Raw genomic sequence first — 19,471 nt, 5'->3', positions numbered from 1 at the left:
CCACTATGTACAACGGAGAGTGTAGGTCGGATCCGTACTTTATCGAGTATACAAAATTAAAATACATTTTATTTATAGTTGTGGCCAATAATTTTTACATTGCTGATAATAATGGTGATGAATCGGTACGTTTCGTCTAGTCATGAAACAAAGTGATAAGTCACGTTGGTATTAAAAAAAGTTTAATACTTTAAAATAATTCAACACAGGTCAATACTTAAGAAAACACATTTCTGAATAAACTTGAGCTTGGCTATGAAGGGATTGAATTTTGTATGAAATGTAGCACGGTTTGAGACTCAATCAATATATTTTTTGCTGCCGGGTGAAAGCATCATCTTCCCATAAATTGCAGTCTGAATGGAAGGTTGTTTCTTATTAGTAACAACACGTTGTTCCAATAAGCACCATTTCCCGTCTGATGTTAAATATCTTTCATTTCATTTCTATGATGTTTCATAGTGCACAAATTACGGCCCAACAGAAAAAATGTTTGTTTTGGAAGGTGGAATTGGCATTATGGTCCCTTTCGTAATCCTTTATAATGTTCAATATACTCTGAGTTGTAAACACGCTCGCCGGATATGGCAAGCTCAGCTGAGAGGTTATACTTTCAGCAAATATTCAACAACTCACATACATACGCTTCCCTCACGCAGATTTAAAAATAACCATGGGAAACCTTTTATGAAATGTAAGTTTATAAACTTCTTTACTTATTATTCACTAAATCAGTCCTGACTAAGACAACACGGTGCGAAAGACTCGGTATCCAACCAAAACTCGCAGAAGTATTTTTATATGGAAAAATGAACAAAAAATGTAGTACATAGTCAACCTGACATTACGGCAAATCATATCAAGCACATACCGTGTGAGTTTTTATAAAATTCATAGTCTTTTATTTTTATGCTGCTTATTTTATCTTAAAACTAAGTATGGTTCAAAAGGTAACCTTTCACGTAGAATCTGCTGGCGCTACTAGAATTTTAATAAGTTGGCGCATTATGCCGACTAGGTGATTAAATTGTTTTTCAAATGTAATGCACATACATCTTTTCACAAATGTTGAAAGTTTCTGTTGTTCTTAAAGTTCTCATGAAAGGTCAGGGTATCATTTGTTTTAGAATGACAACGAATTTCAAAATTTGCGAAAAAGTTCATCCTCAAAAATTGTCGAGAATATACAATTTTTAATTCGATGAATTTTTTCACACATTTTGTAAGTCCTTTTCATTCTAAAACAAACAAATAATAACAGAAGCTCAAAAATTCGTTAATACGATCAGGAGATATTGAAGTTTTAGTTCATAACTCGATAATTTCAATTTATAACAAAAAAAATTGATTGTACATAAAAAATAAATTTTTTGCATTGTATAAATTCACTTTTTTCCACATCCTACATGTATTTGTTAAATTTACACGATGTTTGTAAATCCCAGGCCCTGAAGATGATCTTAATAAAGATCGAAACGTTGGCACGATAAAGTAAATGTTTTTCTGAAACCTACATCACACCAGACCGCATCTCACGATTTCTGAATAATTATTTATTTATTTGTGTTGATTTTTTTTTCAATCCAAACTTTTCGAGAAAGAGCAAAAATAGTGGCTGGCTCCCCTCGGGATATGTGTAGTAGATAAAATCGTATAGTATCTCATTATGTAATGTATACAATTTGGTAATTAAATTAATAACATAAAAAAAGGCTAACTTCAGTTACATGATAAATGGAAACGATTGAGTTCTAAAGGAAAAAAGGAAAATTCAATATCTTCAAAACGAATCGAGGATTTTTTTAAATATAATAGAAAGAAATATTTCCTTCGGGGCGTGGACACGGCGGTCATCACTGTACAGTAAAGGTCTCTTTTTTTCAAAAACACCAGCACCCCGAGGGTTCATATAACCTCCTAGTTGAAATATCCTCGTTATAAAATAATAAAAAAATAAACTTACAAATTTGGTCAGTGAGTAAAAGTGATTTTATGCATATTTTATAGCATATTCTTATTAGACGAGAACAATGTGGAATGTCTAATGGGTGAAACCTTCCACCACAGGCGAGACACCCTTCGAATCTCAACATTTCAATGCGTCGCATTCCGAAAGGCCTTGTCGTAATTAGCTTCCCAATTGTAATTAACAAGGAATCTTGTTAAACTAAGAATTTTCCGGCCTGAAGTAGCCAGTTGAGCTATTGAGAATTCCTTTTGAGGGCTTCATAGAAAAGTACAGTTAACGAGGTACATCTTTTATACTGATTTTCAAAAATGGGCGAAAGAGAAGTTTAACGGGTTTTCCTTTCAAATTTCGATAAGGACAGATTTAGCAAAGTTTAAGAATATCTTCGGATTTCTGCCAGGAATTAGGAACAAAAGACCATCGAAATTTCGTTGAACATTGAGGGATGCGGCTTGAAGCATTTCTCGAATTATTCGCCTCTAATCTTTGGCCAGCAATCTCAACATTTCAAAGGCATATCCTCAAAAGTCTGTAATTTTGTTATTTTCTCTCTATTCTGTATGAATATCTTTCAGGGCTAAACTTGTGGCTCACCGTTTGAATTTTTCATATCAAAGAAAATCCAAAGAAACCCAGTTAAAATATTCTGAATTTTCTATTTTTGAAACCAATCCACGACCGACGAAAGCGAAATTCGGAAACGAACTAAAACAATACAAACCATAGCACACAATAACGGATACAACACAAACACAATCACAATTAGTAATTAAAATAGCATTGAAGACCTCGTACACAATCGGAAAAGTACTAACAAGGGGCCTAACTATGAGTCCCCCATGGCCCTCAGCTCGATAACCATCTATCAAGACGAATTGCTAGCCATAGAAACAAGTGTACAAGAAATAAATAAAAAAATCTCAAGGCTGCAACAATAATACTAGATAATAATAAATATCTAGACAGTTCTCTTTAAGGCATAGAGATCAACATTATAAAGGAATTTCAGGTAAGGAAGCAGACTCGAACAGGCGATATTAAATAAAACTGTCTAAGTGTGACGTACAACAATATAAAGTTAGTGAAACCGCAGAAAAAAAGCACAAAGTGGTCCAAGGCGGAATCAAACGGGACAAAAACCAGACAGGTTACACCACCGGAGTAGCTAGCTTTTTGCCCTCCTCTTTACCATAAGTTCAGGATTAAACCTCAAAATGACCTATGGCTCAACACCTGTGTCTTAATACTACGGTGGGTAGAGATGGGAAGTTAGTGTCCGCGTGGATCGACGTCACGATAGCTCAAGTGGTAGAGCAGCGGCGTATTCAGCCGAAGGTCGTGGTTCAAATCCTACTCGTGACACTGACTTTTTTATCTCAACCAATACCTTACATAAAGATTAATTAATTGAAAGTGGTTATTTGGACAATCGGACCACGAAATCTAATGGACTTAATACTAATGTTGACATTAGTCGGTGGTGTGGTGGACCCAAGACTTTGCAGGGAAAAGCGAATAAGTGGCACCCAAAGCCAAGCTTCCCTCAGTGTCACTGGAACCATCAGCCACGACGCCAGCTGCGGCCTTGGAGGTGTTGTAATAAAAACTTCCCACCAATCCATATTTTTATCCAATGAGAAGCCAGAGCAGTGGCTCGCAGACTCATAAATAAACAAACATCTACAATATAAGCGATACGATAGGCCATGTCAACAAACAACTGAAATTGAGGGAGGAGATACAGGCAGATCCCATATTAAGCATGCCAATCGATGCCTCTACTCCAAAACACAATTTTATTAAAATGTACAAGGTACTGACTGATACCGGAACGGGAAGATGGCAAACTCCTACTGGTACACTTGCGGCTCCAAAACCGACGAGGGCTGGAGTCGTTGGGATGAATCCAAAGACTGAACAGATTTTAAACTTAGACATATATGGTACAGTTTTTCAGTCTGAAATCATAGCAATCGCCTCTTTTACTTCCCTCCAATCCATATCCCTACAACTCCTGTCTATATCACAAGGTCTCTTACTGAAGGCAGGCTTTATGATTTCTTTTACGTATTATGTAATACATATCGAAAATATTTTTGTAATTGTACAGGAAATAAAAAATACATAATTATATGTTATAATTATATTTATTCGCTTCAAAAAGTACAATAGAAAAAAATGCATTTTATTGAAAATGGCTTCCTGTAATCTTGGGAAAAAATTATTTATTTCGTCGGCAATTTGGAAGGTTTATATAAAAAAGCATGCTTTCGTTATTGTCAAATTTAATTTTATTTATCACCATCAATAAATCTATTTACACGTCGTGTATAAATTTAAAATTATTATTATTTTTTAATTTGTACCCGTACAATTTATACGAACATACATAGAAAAATATGGCATTCCTGAAAAATACGTGGTTTTAATACTTCAATAATAACCTTTTTATATTTGTAATGATAACGAGAATGGAATGTCAAAAAAGGTAAACACGTACTTTAAACAATTGCCGATTTAATTTAGTTTTGATTAAGCGCACAACTAGCAATATCTACGTAATTCATAAAGCGACAGTAGTAAGTACATAATCTTTAAACTAAATTATTTACAACAATAGTGTACTGCGTTTAACACAGTAATTGCAATAAATTATTGACAAATATAACAATATGTACATAGATTGTAGACATATTTATATATAAAAAGCTTTTTTAATGATATTTGTATTACCTAAAAATGCTACAACATTTATATAAATATTAGAGGATAGAACACAAGAGGCTTTGTGCTTAATATCAATTTTCACAACTTGCTTCATTACTTTAAGACTAGATATTTAAAACATTTACACCCTGTTGAAGTCAGTCTATGAAAAGAAAATCGAAAAATATATTTATTTTTTATATATGTACAAACATTAAATAATTTTCTTTTTGGTTTATTTGTACAAGCATTTGCTATTTATTACTTTTTTAATGAGCAAGCAATATAATTTTGATTAATACTTAAATAATAAAACGAAATTAAAACAACAATCGTAACTAAGGAAAATAAAACTATCGGTGTATTGTTTCGTCAAAGGAACAAAATAGTTTAAAAGAAATTCTCAAGGAAAATTAACGAGAAAACGCTAGTGTGTATCAATAAAATTACAACCCTCTTCTTCCAAATCGTTATCACGTATTCCAACAACCGAAGGTCCTAAATTGTTTAGAGCCAAATTATTACCCTTGTGTTCGTTTCGTCGTTTCCTGATATAGTTGTAAGACACAGAAAGCACGATCGTGAGGAGGATGATGAGGCTGGCGATCGCGATCAATCCGTAGATAATGGCAGACTCCAACTCTTCATCCATTTTTGTGAGATCTGAAATTAAAATCAGACCTGTTAACAATTTAATGTATAATTAATTATTGACTATTAAAACCTTGACTATTATTTTGATGGAGTTGTGAATTTTACTTGCGGGGGCTAGAGATGATTTTAATCAAACTGTGATACTGTGAGGGTCGAAAAATATTAGACAGGTGTCTTGCGAATGGACCCTAGGAGCCGGCAAAAACATATTTTTACTAATTTCCAATTTTTTTAAAATCTGGTTTTCTGCTTTTGTTATCCATAAAAGTTTCTAGAATCACTCAATTTGTTTTCTTAACCTAGGATAAAGGAAATATTAATCAGGATTATAGTAAAAGAGATTAGCTATACAAAAAGCAATAAAAAAGAGGATTTCATTTTCAATAATCTCCGGTGTTCCACTTAAAAATTCATAAATTTTCGTGATTTTATCCAATTTTAATGTAATAAATATCGTTGGAAAGGTGGAAATAAAATGCAGCTTTACAACGGTTGAAATATCGTGAACAATGGACGAAATCCATAAGAGAATGAACGTAATGTAAATTATGATTTTTTTTTAGTGGAACACCAAACATCTGACAAAAAAGAAATGTCCCCGGCTGATGGTGCACAAAAATATCTAATTTTTTGAAAGGCTGATGAACACTGCGGATCAAGGTATAGTCTTGAAGAAAAAGCATAATCAGCTGTTAATGCCACCATTTTGCCCTATTTCACGGTCATCATCCAGGCGAAACAAGCGTTACAAGACTGTTGCAGTCCTTGGCAATGTGTGGGCTGAGTAAGTCTTAAGAAAATTTGAGATCGCCTGTAAAAAAACTTAAATATGTACATCTGCTGTCATATTTAAGATTGTTTTGCCTTGATGATGATCTTAAAATAGGTCGAAAGTTTGGCAATAACAATTGAATTTGCTGTTTTTCTTCAGGACCATACCTTGATCCAGTGTTCGCGAGTGAAAAAGTAGTCGATATTTCTAATACTGATAATTATTATTGTTAGGGCCACATTGGCAAGACACTTTCATGTTTATAAGAATATATTTCGACCTAGTATCACAAAAACAGTTTCATTGATATCGGTGATCCCATGTTCGTAGCCTCCCCTCGTATGATAAATAATTAATAATACATTCATGATTTAAAAAAATAGTTGTATAGTTCGTAGTGTCCCCTCGTAAGACAAATGTACCTTGCTCCTGTGCACTGGCTTCTTTCGCAGGGAAGCGTACACCGTTGATGACATAAGGAGGCTGGGAAAGTCCGTAAACATTTTTAGCGTATACTTCCAATTTGTAATCCCGGTTTGGCTTCAGTTTGTCCAGATTAAAAGATGGAAACTGACTGAGCATGCGGTACAAAGGGGGACCAAGCGCTTCATCCCCCATCAGACCAAGTCCACCTTGCCCACCGGCTTCGATTTCATTTACTTCCACCACATAATGGTGCTCCGCTGTCGAATCTTCATTGCCGCCTGGGATGCAAACGAGACGTAGTTTGTTGGTGACGTTATTGTGAACCACTTCACAATCCGAAGGCGCAGGTGGTAAACCTGTAAAGCAAATAATTTTTTCTCTGTAAAAACATGTATTCACCGGATTAAATGGATGGAGGCAACACATGCAGTATAAGGATGGAAATTGTTCCATGGAATGTCTACATAAAATTCATTTCCAGTCAGATGGCGGATCTTTATTTATGCTTCAATATACTTTATGGATGATGTAATTCGGTGAATTCAATTCTCTTTACGTTCAAAATAAGCCATACCTCAGTACCAGGCATTAATATTACAACAAAGAAAGAACATAAACTCTAATCAATGGCAAAACAAGTTAATTATGTAAAATTTATTTTCTTGCCCGACCGATTTGTATTACGAAAAAAATCTATATAATACGTTGACGAATTCATCTATATCTGAAGGTGAATGGTCGGGTGAGGCACATGGCAATTTCTCCCAGCCAACTTATCCCATCGGAATAACTTTTACAGAAAACAGCATTATGCTTCTCGATTCCCGTTCGCGGCATCTCCTGAAGTTATCTTACGTTCTTCTGCAAAACTGAACTGGAAAGTAGTTACCAATTTAAAAAAAAAATCGCTTCATCATTCATAGATTAATAAAGAAAATATCTGTGATACCCAAAACATTGAACTATGTTAGAAGAGCCTCCTTCAAAAAAAAAAAAAAAAAAAAAATTGACTACAGACAAATGTTGAAATATAACCCTTGGAATATTTGGTATTTATTTCATGTGCACATGTTTCTATAAGTTATTAGCTGGAAAATGGTTGTGGTAGAGCTGAGGGTCATGTGGTACTCATTAGGCCTCTTTGTGCTCATACAATAAAATTCCCCAACTTTGTGCTATCTGTATATCATACAAGGGCTCCAGGTTTTCTTGTTTTGTTTTATTTTGCTCTATTTTCAATGTGTTGTATTTTCTCTCATAAGACAGAGATAGTAGTCTAGCAGTAGCCATGTTAGTATACAATACAATTGCTTCACAGTTGTTCAAAATGCCAAATGTGACATAACAGGAAGTGTTTTGTTTTGTAAATAAATGTAATTATCTAACTATATATAAGAATGACTTATTTCTCTGTGCTGTAACCCATATTTTAACAATATACCTACTTTATCCATCCTATTTTAAATCTTGGTATTAAATATATTAATTTTTGAATCATCGATTCTCTTAAATGGATCAATAATTTTGATTGAAAAGGTGAAAAATGGTTTTACACCAGAACGTAGTTGTCAGGTTGACGATGACAATACATATTATTTCGAATTGAATACGATCAGAAATCATTTCAGGTACTCATCGGTTTTATTTATCTCTTTGCAATATCGATATACATATATATTTTTTAATCAGTTGATATTAAATTGTAATGGAGTAGGTTATCAATATTTTTTACAGCTGACAAGATCAACGTTGTTCCTGATCAGTGATTATAATAAAAATATTTCAACTTTCCCACGAACAGTAATCATTTTTAGCCTTCATCAATTTTATTTATCTATATGCTTTATTGATATATCGTGTGAGTTTTTTTTTATAAAAGCCATTGCCTTTTATTATTACACTGCCTATATTTTTGAAAAAGTAGGTATGGATCGGAACGTTATTTTTCATGTAATCTGGTGGTCCTATTGGAATTTTAATAAGTTGGCGCATTAAGCCGACCTGAAGATCAATTTTCGTAAAAATTGTAACGCCCTCTTTTCACAAATTTTAAAAGTCTTTTCCATTCTAAACAAATGATACCAGATACTGGAAAATTCGTCGATTCATTCTGGCGATACCTATTAAAGATTCTCTTCAGAACTCAATAAATTCAATTTATGGTGTAAATGGTTAAAAAAGGGAGAAAACTGAAGAGAATTTGAACATTTAATTTGTGTTGATTTATTTCAACTTAACTTTAAAAAACAACAATCAGTAACAGAATAAATTGAAGTTATCTAGTTCTTAAGGAAAACTTCAATATCGTTATATTTCTGAGTTTCAAGTATAATTTGTTTTAGAATGAAAAGTATTTTCAAAATGTGTGAAAAATTCATTCTCAAAAACTGATCTGTTCGTTCTGGAGATCCTATTGAAGTCTCCCTTCAGAACTCGATAAATCAGTTTATCGGGTACATGGTTCAAAAAAGAAGAAAATTTAGTTGAAGAGAATTTGAACATTTAGTTTGGATTGATTTATTTAAATCTAACTTTAGACCATCAGTTATAGAATAAATCGAAATTATCTAGTTCTTACGGAAGGATCATTGCTTCTGATAAGCGATATTAATAATCATATTTCAAATTGTAAATGAACAGTAATCATTCATACTGTATTACATACTTTAATATCGTTAAATTTTTCAGTTTCAGGTATCATTTTTTAGAATGAAAAGTGCTCTCAAAATGTGTGAAAAAAGTCATTCTCAAAAATTAATCTATTCGTTATGGAGATATTGAAGTTTTCCTTCAGACTTAATAATTTCAATTTATTGTGTAACTGGTTAAAAAAGGAGAAAATGGAACATTCGTTTGAATAAAATATGAAAATTTCATTTGCTTTGATTTTTTAAACATTTAACTTTAAACAACAACTATTATTTGAAGATCGTGAGGTGCGGTCTGGTGTGACGTAGGTTTTAGAAAAACATTTGCTTTATCATGCCGACGTTCGATTTTTATTGAGATCATCTTCAGGGCTCAAGGGTTTGTTTTCCGTGTAATAATTGTTGTTCTCAATAAAGATTGAAACGTTGGCATGACAAAGAAAATGTTTTTCTAAAACTACGTCAAAACAGACCGCACCTCACGATCTCCAAATAATCATTGGCGAACGGTCATAAACACCACACATTTAAACAACAATACTCAATTAGACGATAAATTAAAATGATCGATTACTGAATGAAAACTTCAATATCTCCATAACAAATCGATGAATATGAGTTTATGGTTTTCATTTGTTAAAACGGAAATGAGTTTTTTTAATATTCGTCCTCGAAAATTCATAGAATTCGAATATTTACATTCAAGACAATTTGTGGGGATCAACTTTTGAAAAAATTGTTTACGTTACCAATTTCTATTGTAACAAAATTGTTTCCAGACACTCAGAAATTCATTAATTTACTCTGGAGATATTGAAGTTTTCATTCAGTAATCGATCTTTTCAGTTTATGTTTATAAAAGAAAGGACTTTGAAAATACGTGAAAAAATAAAGCATTGCACTTAACTGGTTAAAAAAATAGAGAAAATTGAAATGATCTAGTTTGGAAAGAAAATTTCATCTACCGAAGGAAAGATGAATTTTAGAGTGCCTGGTATAATTGTTTTCAGAATGGTAAGTTCTTTCAAAATTAGAATAACTAAAACGTTGGACAGCTAGTTTTTCCCATTTGTAAAAATATCACTTCCACCCAATGCAATTCAATCTAGATACGCATTTATTTTTAAAGAGACTCTTTACTTTCTGCACAAGCATCAAATCCAAAAATTTTACAGCTTTACAGCAATTATTCAATGTCAGTTAGTTGTTCAAAACGAAGCAAAAACGTTTTGGTAGCATTTTCTCACAATCCGTTAGGTCAGTTACAACCAATCTTTGGCATAATTCAAATTCGGGGTTAGAAATGTTTAAATATGGTGATATGTTAATGTTAGGCAACAACCTAAAGTTGTGGCAAAAATTTTTACCTACTGGCAAACAAATTTTATATTTTAGCTCGAAGATATTTTTGGAAACGGTTCGCTCGATATAATTGTTTTCTATTATTCCTCTTTAAAATGAAAAAGGAATCGTTTCAATATGTTGAAGAGGTTTGGAAGAAAGTGTACCGAAGGGTGAAAAAGAGGTAGCGACCGTTTGTTGGACGAACAGCTGGTTTTTCCTATTTTTTCAAAAGGAAGGACTTTGAAAATACGTGAAAAACAAAACATTTTCCAACTTCCCATCTCAACCCCACCTTTTGAATTTTCCCTCCTTTTTGCCATTTTTCACGAGGTTGGTGTCCGAGTGGATCGAGGTCACGATAGCTCAAGTGGTAGAGCAGCGGCGTATCTAGCCGAAAATCGTGGGTTCGAATCCCGCTCGTGCCATTGACTTTTTTATCTCAACTAAAAACCTTAATTAATTGTAATATATTAATTGGTCAAGCGGACCACGAAATTAGTGAATTTAATAAAGCATTGCACTTAACTGGTTAAAAAATAGAGAAAATTGAAATGATCTAGTTTGGAAAGAAAATTTCATCTACCGAACGAAAGATGAATTTTAGAGTGCTTGGTATAATTGTTTTTAGAATGGAAAGTTCTTTCAGAATTGGAAAAACTAAAACGTTGATCACCAGGCCGGCTTATTGCGCCAACTTATCAAAATTATAATACTATTCTACGTGAAAAAAATATTTTTGGAACCATATTTAGTTTGCAATAAAATAATGCCACGTGCGTTGTAAAAACTAACACCGCTATGTACCATATTTTGACCGGTTGTTATAAAATTTTCATTTAGTAAACTGAACTATTATTACTGCAGAAAGGATCATTGCTTCCGATAAGCGATATTAATAATTATATTTCATACTGTAAATGAACAGTAATCATTTATAGCAAATTTATTTATCTGTGTACTGTATTACATACTTTAACAATCCACGTATTTCTCTTGTTTATGTTATATTTAGATGTAACCGTTTAAAAACATTGTTTTACACTTGTCAATCGTCAATGCTTTCCTTCTTGCAATCATTTGGGGCCCTTATTAGCTTTATTATTCTGTATGCTATTCCGTGCCTTAATAGTCGATATATTTTCACCAGTTTGTATTAAATTTTTAATATTTTTTTAAAATCTTTTTTTCTAGAGACAGGATAGGTAATCGTACAGTCGTAAATAATTAACGTAAAGCTCTTACAACCGCAGGAACTATTTGCATCACTCGTCGGCTTGATATATGTGCAGTATTCCGATTTTATTAAAATATCTTCTGAGGATCTCTTTTGTGGCGAGCTGTGGAATAGGTTTTCGAAAAATTCCCCCCATACGATCGATCTACATAGTAGTAAGTTACACTCGTTGAGTTTTGCTTTAGTAAATATGTATGTGAGTGTTATGATTAAGTATTCTGTGTGTGAAAGAAGGGGGTAAGGTGTTGCAATGTCTAACGGCTAAGTCAGTGTTTTTGACGTGTAGGCAGTGATAATGGCGTCTACGTAGTAGGCGAACCACGCTCCTACCATGACCCGCATACCAACTTCCCTTAAATAGATTCGTACTGTTCATCCCAAGAACCTACCCCTTCTTCACACCCTTTTCCCCATCCATTTGTTATCAAGTCCGTACCATTTTTTAATCGAGATCCGCGACAGCGAGTAGACAGGTTGTTTTGAAGAAGTTATCCAACGAAGAATTAGGATACTGCCAAACGAAGTCTATTCCACCAATATGCATAAATATTCATAATTTATTGATAAATATATTTAGATCTATTTTACACTAATGGTAATACATAATTTACTACTGTGTACTCTGTTCAATACGGTGAAAGAAATGTAAGGCCTAGTATTCAAACTTCTAATGTCTTCAGTTATACCGCCACTTCAAATCATTTTGTGGCAAACCTCATCAGCAAAACAGATATACATTTTATATTGAAAAACAAAACAAAAAACACCTCTATAGTTTTGATTTAGCCAGCTCGTCCTCGCTGTGTGGCCTGTCCTTCTGTTTCCCTGGTTTGGGATTATTGAGGATTATACAGTTGCCATAATTATTTTAATCCAATACTTTACCTCAAATTTCGACCAGTGCCCACCGTGGACATATTAAAAAAAATATTAAAGACAATTGCAATTTAAGAAGAAACTGTACTGAAAATATGTAGCAATGATTTCAAAATGTAAAAATATATCAAATAACAATAGCTCCTAATGTCTAAAATCTTCTAATGTCTTCTAAATATACAGGTTCTTTTTCAGTGCAGCTTTTAATATTTTCTTAAGATTTCAGATTCAAATCTATCTTAGAAACTTTATATCACGCTGATTTATAATTTATTATTTGTTGTCTGTCTTTTTTATTTTGCGAATTCCAAAACCAGGAAGAAGTGCAATGCGTACAACAAAATACAACTGACAAATGTTTTCACAGAAAAAAAGTGTAAAAAGGAAAAGGAAATTTTTTTAAATTAATTTTTTNCCTTTTCCTTTTTACACTTTTTTTCTGTGAAAACATTTGTCAGTTGTATTTTGTTGTACGCATTGCACTTCTTCCTGGTTTTGGAATTCGCAAAATAAAAAAGACAGACAACAAATAATAAATTATAAATCAGCGTGATATGAAGTTTCTAAGATAGATTTGAATCTGAAAAGGAAATTAAATTATTTTGTTGATAAAATTAAAGACAAATACAATTGCTAAGTAGAGTGTCTTTTGAAAACAGAGCTTTCTAGAAGAATTTTAAAGGGGTTAGAGACTGGACAGTTAGTTTTCCTATTTGTAAAAATATCACTTCCACCTAATGAAATTTAATCTAGATACGCATTTATTTTTAAAGAGACTCTTTGCTTTCTGCAAAAGCATCAAATCCAAAATTTTTATCGCATTCCAGCAATTATTCAATGTCATTTAGTTGTTCAAAGCGAAGCCAAAACGTTTTGGAAGCATTTTCTCACAATCTGTTTAGTCAATTACAACCAATCTTTGGTTTATTTTTCTTAGCATAATTCAAATTCGGGGTTAGACATTTTTCAAACTGGTGATATGTTAATGTTAGGCAACAACCTAAAGTTGTGGCAAACATTTTTACATACTGGCAAACAAATTTTATATTTTAGCTCGAGGATATTTTTGGAAACAATTCGTTCGATACAAAAGTTTTCTATCATTCCTCTTCAAAATGAAAATTGTTGGACGAAAAGCTGGTTTTTCCTATTTTTTCAAATCCACTTCTACTAAATGTAATTTAATTTCGGTAGGCATATATTTTCCAGGAGACTCGGTCGGTTTTGGTTAAGCATCAAACCTAAATTTTTTAACTCATTACAGCAACTGTTCAATGTCACGTAACATTTTTGGTTCTTGTTGAAAAACTCAACGAAAACCATAAACTTTTGGTAGCATTTTCTCAAAATCTATTCTACCAGGTTTTTGTTCTATTTTTCACTCTATATCACATATTCGTACTTAGAACTTTTTTTAAAATAATGATTAGTTAATTTTTGACAACGACCTAAAATTGTAGAAAAATTGTACACTTTTTTTTATAGAACAAAATTATTTCTTAGCTCCTGGGTCTTTTTTTAATACCATTTGCTCGACACAATTGTCTCACAACTTCCCTTTACAAAACTAAAAAGAAATTGCTTCAACATGATGTAGCGTTTTGGACGTAAACGTGTACTGAAAGGTGAAAAACTACAACTTTTCAAGAGAAGCTATTTTCTAGTTGAACTCGAATTTTCCCGAATGCCGCCCTATGTATGTTTTAAAAACGTTACAAACCGATTCATTTTGCAGTACTTTCGAAAAATTATTTGGAGCACTTTTAACGTCCTGAATCTCACGGACAATTTTCATTCAGTGCAAATCAGTTGTAGATAAAGAAAATTAAACACAAAAATGCATTTTGTGGTTCAAAAAAGTCCCGACCACGTTTAACGATTTTGTTTTAAATAAAAACACATGGAGATTGGTGATATCTTGTAACATACAGGTAAACCGCTGGCTTAATAACTACTCTTTCCACAATTAAATAAAATATCCTGTTTCAATAATCGTTGAATCGTCAGTAGGCAACAACAAAACAGCAATTTTTTCTTTAAAAGAAAATCACTTCTACTCGTGGCAATGGAAATTTGATACCCATTTATTTTTAAGGAGACTCCGTACATTTTTTGTAAGCATCAAACCTTATATTTTTACCGAATTAAATTAAAGCATTGTTCAATGTCGTTTAGTTAAAAGTTAGTTTAGTTAAAAAGCCGAAAAATGCATAAAAAGAGAAAGCATTCCTTTGGGATTTGGAAGTGGAAAGTGAAAAATCTGTTTCGTTCAAGCTGAGATTATCACCTAAATTACTCGCTTGAGGAATAGTTGAATAGTTTAAACTTATTGCCATTAGAGCTTGTCAAGAATTTTCTCGTTTTTATACGGAACCATCCTCATTTTTGACGTTAAAGTTAGATGCAATGTGGACGAAAGGCATTTATTACGAGCTTGGGCAAAATAGGTAGCGAATGATATAACTCAACCCAAGTGACTCCTCTAGGGTTATGTTATATATTGGGCGGGCCAAACCATATTTCTAAAACAGCCTCGTTTTACTCAGCAAAGGGCCATATTTTTCAAGTTAATTACTATCACTCTCACATGCTCCACCATTTCCTGAATATTCACACCTAACTTTCAATTTTATGTCTACTTGTTTTTGCTATCAAGCCTCAAGGAAAATTTCCAATCCAGTGTCCATTCTTGAAATTACCGATTTTGACGTGTCGATAGTAAAAATCTTTCCGAATAACTGTTTATTTTGTGTCTCGAAAGGTTTTGTAAAAAAAATAAAGTTGTTATGGCGAATTTTCTCGGATAATTGTGAATGACAAGAAAACTAGTTGTATTTTACCCTTGTCGCATAAATTTTCAATTGTCTGAGACGCAAAAGCACCACTTATACCGCGTAAAGTACGATTGCCAAAAGTTCGATATATTCAAATGTATCATCTATCTCGCGCAGTCGGTCGGTCGGTTGTTAGTCGAACGAAGCATTAACAGCAAAAGCCGCAAGATATACAGATTAGGCGAATAAACCGCGAAACACGCCCGGACGAAGATACTGACTCAGTCAAACACATGCCCACAAGTCCCATTTTTTCAGGAAATAAATATACATAAGGAAAAACAATACGGATAACAGGGTAACAATAAAACGTGTGTGATTCTTCGCTAACAACGAGAATTTTTCGACTCAAGGATGAGAGATTTAACAAAAGTGAAAAAGCTCAAATGTTTTAAATGTTTATTGACCTATTTTGTATGATTATTGTCTTTTATTATTGTATAATTATCTTGATACAGTAGATATCGACAAACATTAATTCATTTAAATTTGTATTTGTGGACCGAAATTTACACCAGGCTGAATCGCGCTTTAATGGCCTACGTTCCATTTGTTATTTAGAGAAATTGTACCCAAGTTTTTAAACATGTGAAACAATTAATTTACTATTAATTAAAATCATAAATATATAAATCGATTCTTGGTTGAACAAGGCTTCGTTTTTCAGTAAAACTTGAGAGTGGTTGTTCCAAATTAAAAACCGTTTTCACCGTTGATTTCAGCGTCAGACATCCTTTCAAAAAATGTAAATTTATGAATACCTTGTCATTTGAAATAGTTAACCCCCTATTCGTATCCTGGAGATTTAGATCAAAACTTTTTGGCACATGGAGAACTAGATAAAGAAAAGTTTACTTGTCTGGAGGGGGTTCCCCAAAAAGCGCATCTTGTATGTACACATCTCAGAAAAATTATATAGACGTACTATTGGATTGTAAAATAAGTCCTCACCTTTTGTTCAATAATTCGATTTATCCCTCTGGAATTTTAAACAAATTTATATAAAATTACAAAAAAAAAAAACTATTGCTAAAAGAACACCATCATGGTCAAAGGATGTTCGATGTAATACGTTCATATTTCTCTATTTGTAGTTTCAAAACAACTAATTAAAAAAAAAACGAAAAAATAATTACTAATTAATTTATCAATAAAATTAAATAAGGCAAGTTAATTTTGTAATTATTTACAGCGATATTTAAATGTAGTTTTGCAGAATTTAATTAACTTGAGAATGTCTTTGCCATGAATAAAATCATATCTCTGTTTAAAAATTCACAACTAAAACGCGTTTTCCTTATTTGCTGTAATGGGTGTCTCGTGAAAAAACGTCAATACTTTCTGAGGTTATCCTTCATCTTAAATTGCACTAAAAAGTGCCTATTGACAAACATCTGGTTCTCAATTGTATTCTAGGTATTTCACTTTTCAGATTATTTCAACCTTTCACATTTTTCGATAAAGTACAATCGAAAAATTTTAATATTACTGTAAATTTAATTACACTAAGGAAAAGAGCATACAAAAATTTATGAGATTCATCAAGTTTTTTTAAAATATTTATTTAGAAATCGTGAGATGCGGTCTGGTGTGATGTAGGTTTCAGAAAAACATTTTCTTTATCTTTATTTGGAAAGTCGTAAAAAGATTTATTATGTATAAGTTATTTACTATTTTGTTTGTTTAATATTACCAATTTAAAAAAAAATGTGGTGATTAGTAACCGTTAATCGATATTTATTTAGAAATCGTGAGATGCGGTCTGGTGTGATGTAGGTTTCAGAAAAACATTTTCGTTATCGTGCCAACGTTTCGATCTTTATTGAGATCATCTTCAGGGCCTTTGAATATATAAAAAATATATTTTGCATTGTATAAATTTACTTTTCCACATCCAAAATGTAATTGTTATATGTAAACAATGTTTGTAAATCCCAGGCCCTGACAGACATGGCGCTTACAGTTAAGTTGCTCCTGCGAATAAGCTTTAAACAAACGTGCTTCATTTCTCAAAGGTCAATTATTCCAGTGTAAAATTCACGTTTAAGTGCTAAACATTCGATTTTTTCGGTTACAAACATAAGAAAAAATAACAATCATAAAGTATTTATATTTTTAAAATATTTATATTTTAAATTAACTAAGTCTCTTCTACATTTTATTATCAATCTAACTAAATATATTCAATGACTATTGTTTATTTATATTTGAAAATAATCGCTGTTCTTTATTGTATTTAATTTTTTAACATCTTCTTTTTTTAAAATCAGATTTAAACCATGCCGCTAGACTTCTTCATTATGACAGTTGTTGTGATTTAATTCAATAATTACAAAAAGTTGTTTGAATTCATTACTTTCTAAACCAGTATAATTTTTCGTAATTTGCCTAGGTACCTATTATCAAGGAGAGTTTATATTATTTAATCAAAATGTAATTTTTTTCTTAATGTAAATTAGGCGATAGTTTTGTTTATCTATAAACGAAACAAGGTTTGTATTGAGCTTGTAAAACTATTTTATAAAAAACCGGAACACTTTTCCAAATCTACATCGTTCGTTTTCCCCAGTTCTAGTATGTTTGGAATAATGTTTAGTTAGTTTTACACACTCTGAAAATGGATTAGTTAGGGTGTTTTTATTTAGTTTCGTCGAGATCTCATATTTTTACGCGGTGTTTCGTTAATTTACAATGAAGGAAAACTAGCGTACTTTCGACATTTTTTTTAATTCAACCGTCAAGAAAGGCCCCAGAACAGTACGGCCCTAACTCAAGACAAGAGGAGATAATGTCTACACACGATGGCACTGTTGGATGGTATTCAGGCAGTTGCGAGAACCAAATTGACGGTCGGTGATTTGAGAATTTAGGATTGGAAGAATTCTTTTTAATAGGTGCTTTTCTAAAATTTATCCAAAACTATATAGTAGATTTACTGGCCTAAATGAAGCAGAATAATTTGGTTCTTGTTTAGAGAACATTCGAAGGTATATACCAGTGTTTTCATGAAATAGGAACGTAGTATGTACTAACAACAGAATTAAATAGGTACGTAATGAACATGTTTTTGATAGTTGTTGCAGAATTGTAGGAGTAATATGGTCAAAACCTTTAGCTTTCTTTGATTGAGATGTTTTATGGCAGAATGAACGTCAGAAGGTGAAAAAGCTTTAGCACAGAGGGATAATGAAATAAGGGAGTGTAAATATTCCTCGATACGTTATACTTATACGTATGGTCTATTATGTGGGGGTAAACAACGTAGTCAGTTGAGAAGCAAAAGCATTCGCTCTCTCCTCGTGTGACATGGCCCAGTTGCCGTCGACCTGGCGAAGAGGGTTTAATTTTATGGTAACATAGAAGCTTTGTTATATGCCCGATTTGTTATTGTTGATAGTAAACCATATGAATCGGTAAGAGCGGTAAGCTTGTAATCCCGTTTCAATTGATGTGTTAGTTTTCTTTTTTCGTTCATCTGAAAAACTGCGAATTATCCTTATGATCTTGTCTTTTCGATTTTATGAGGTGTTGAATATAAAGTGTTACAATGTGTGGTGATTAGTGACCGTTAATCGGATAATTATTCAAGAAATCGTGAGATGCGGTCTGGTGTAAATCCCAGGCCCTGAAGATGATCTCAGTAAAGATCGAAACGTTGGCAAGATAAAGAAAATGTTGTTCTGAAACCTACATCACACGAGACCGCATCTCACTATTTCTGAATAAATAAAGTATTACGTTAATGAGCTTTGAAATAGGGTTTTGTAATGTATGCAAATTGTTGAACACTGATTAATTCAGTTATTGGTAATGTAACTTTTTTGATTGTAGTGTCTATTTCGTGGTGTGTTTTGAAGAGGGTTTAGAAATTTACATAAAGGTTTTAAATAAATCGAGATTTAAAGATTTTTTAATATCACAAAGAGAAAACCGCAGCTCAGACTTACGCATTAGGAGAAAGCATAAGAATAACCGTTCGTAAGCGGTTTGTTCGATTCAGAAGCGGAA

General features: G+C 32.5%; 1 protein-coding gene across 1 annotated transcript in view; it reads right to left on the bottom strand.

Moving 5' to 3' along the window:
* Window positions 1–4,959: 4,959 nt before the first annotated feature.
* LOC106663395 (hemicentin-2-like) overlaps window positions 4,960–19,471 on the bottom strand; it is a 221,331-nt gene continuing 206,819 nt past the window's right edge. Inside the window, exons 11-12 of the mRNA XM_014388215.1 lie at window positions 6,524–6,883; window positions 4,960–5,338 (exon numbers count right to left, since the gene is read on the bottom strand). Of these exons, the coding sequence (XP_014243701.1) occupies window positions 5,103–5,338; window positions 6,524–6,883 (596 nt within the window). The 3' untranslated portion in view covers window positions 4,960–5,102. The remainder of the gene's footprint in view (window positions 5,339–6,523; window positions 6,884–19,471) is intronic.

This window comes from Cimex lectularius, unplaced genomic scaffold, assembly GCF_000648675.2.
Source record: "Cimex lectularius strain Harlan isolate CLEC.00 unplaced genomic scaffold, Clec_2.1 scaffold221, whole genome shotgun sequence".
Taxonomy (NCBI): Eukaryota; Metazoa; Arthropoda; class Insecta; order Hemiptera; family Cimicidae; genus Cimex; species Cimex lectularius.
Note: the sequence above shows the minus strand (reverse complement) of the source record. Positions and strands in the feature narration are given on the sequence as shown.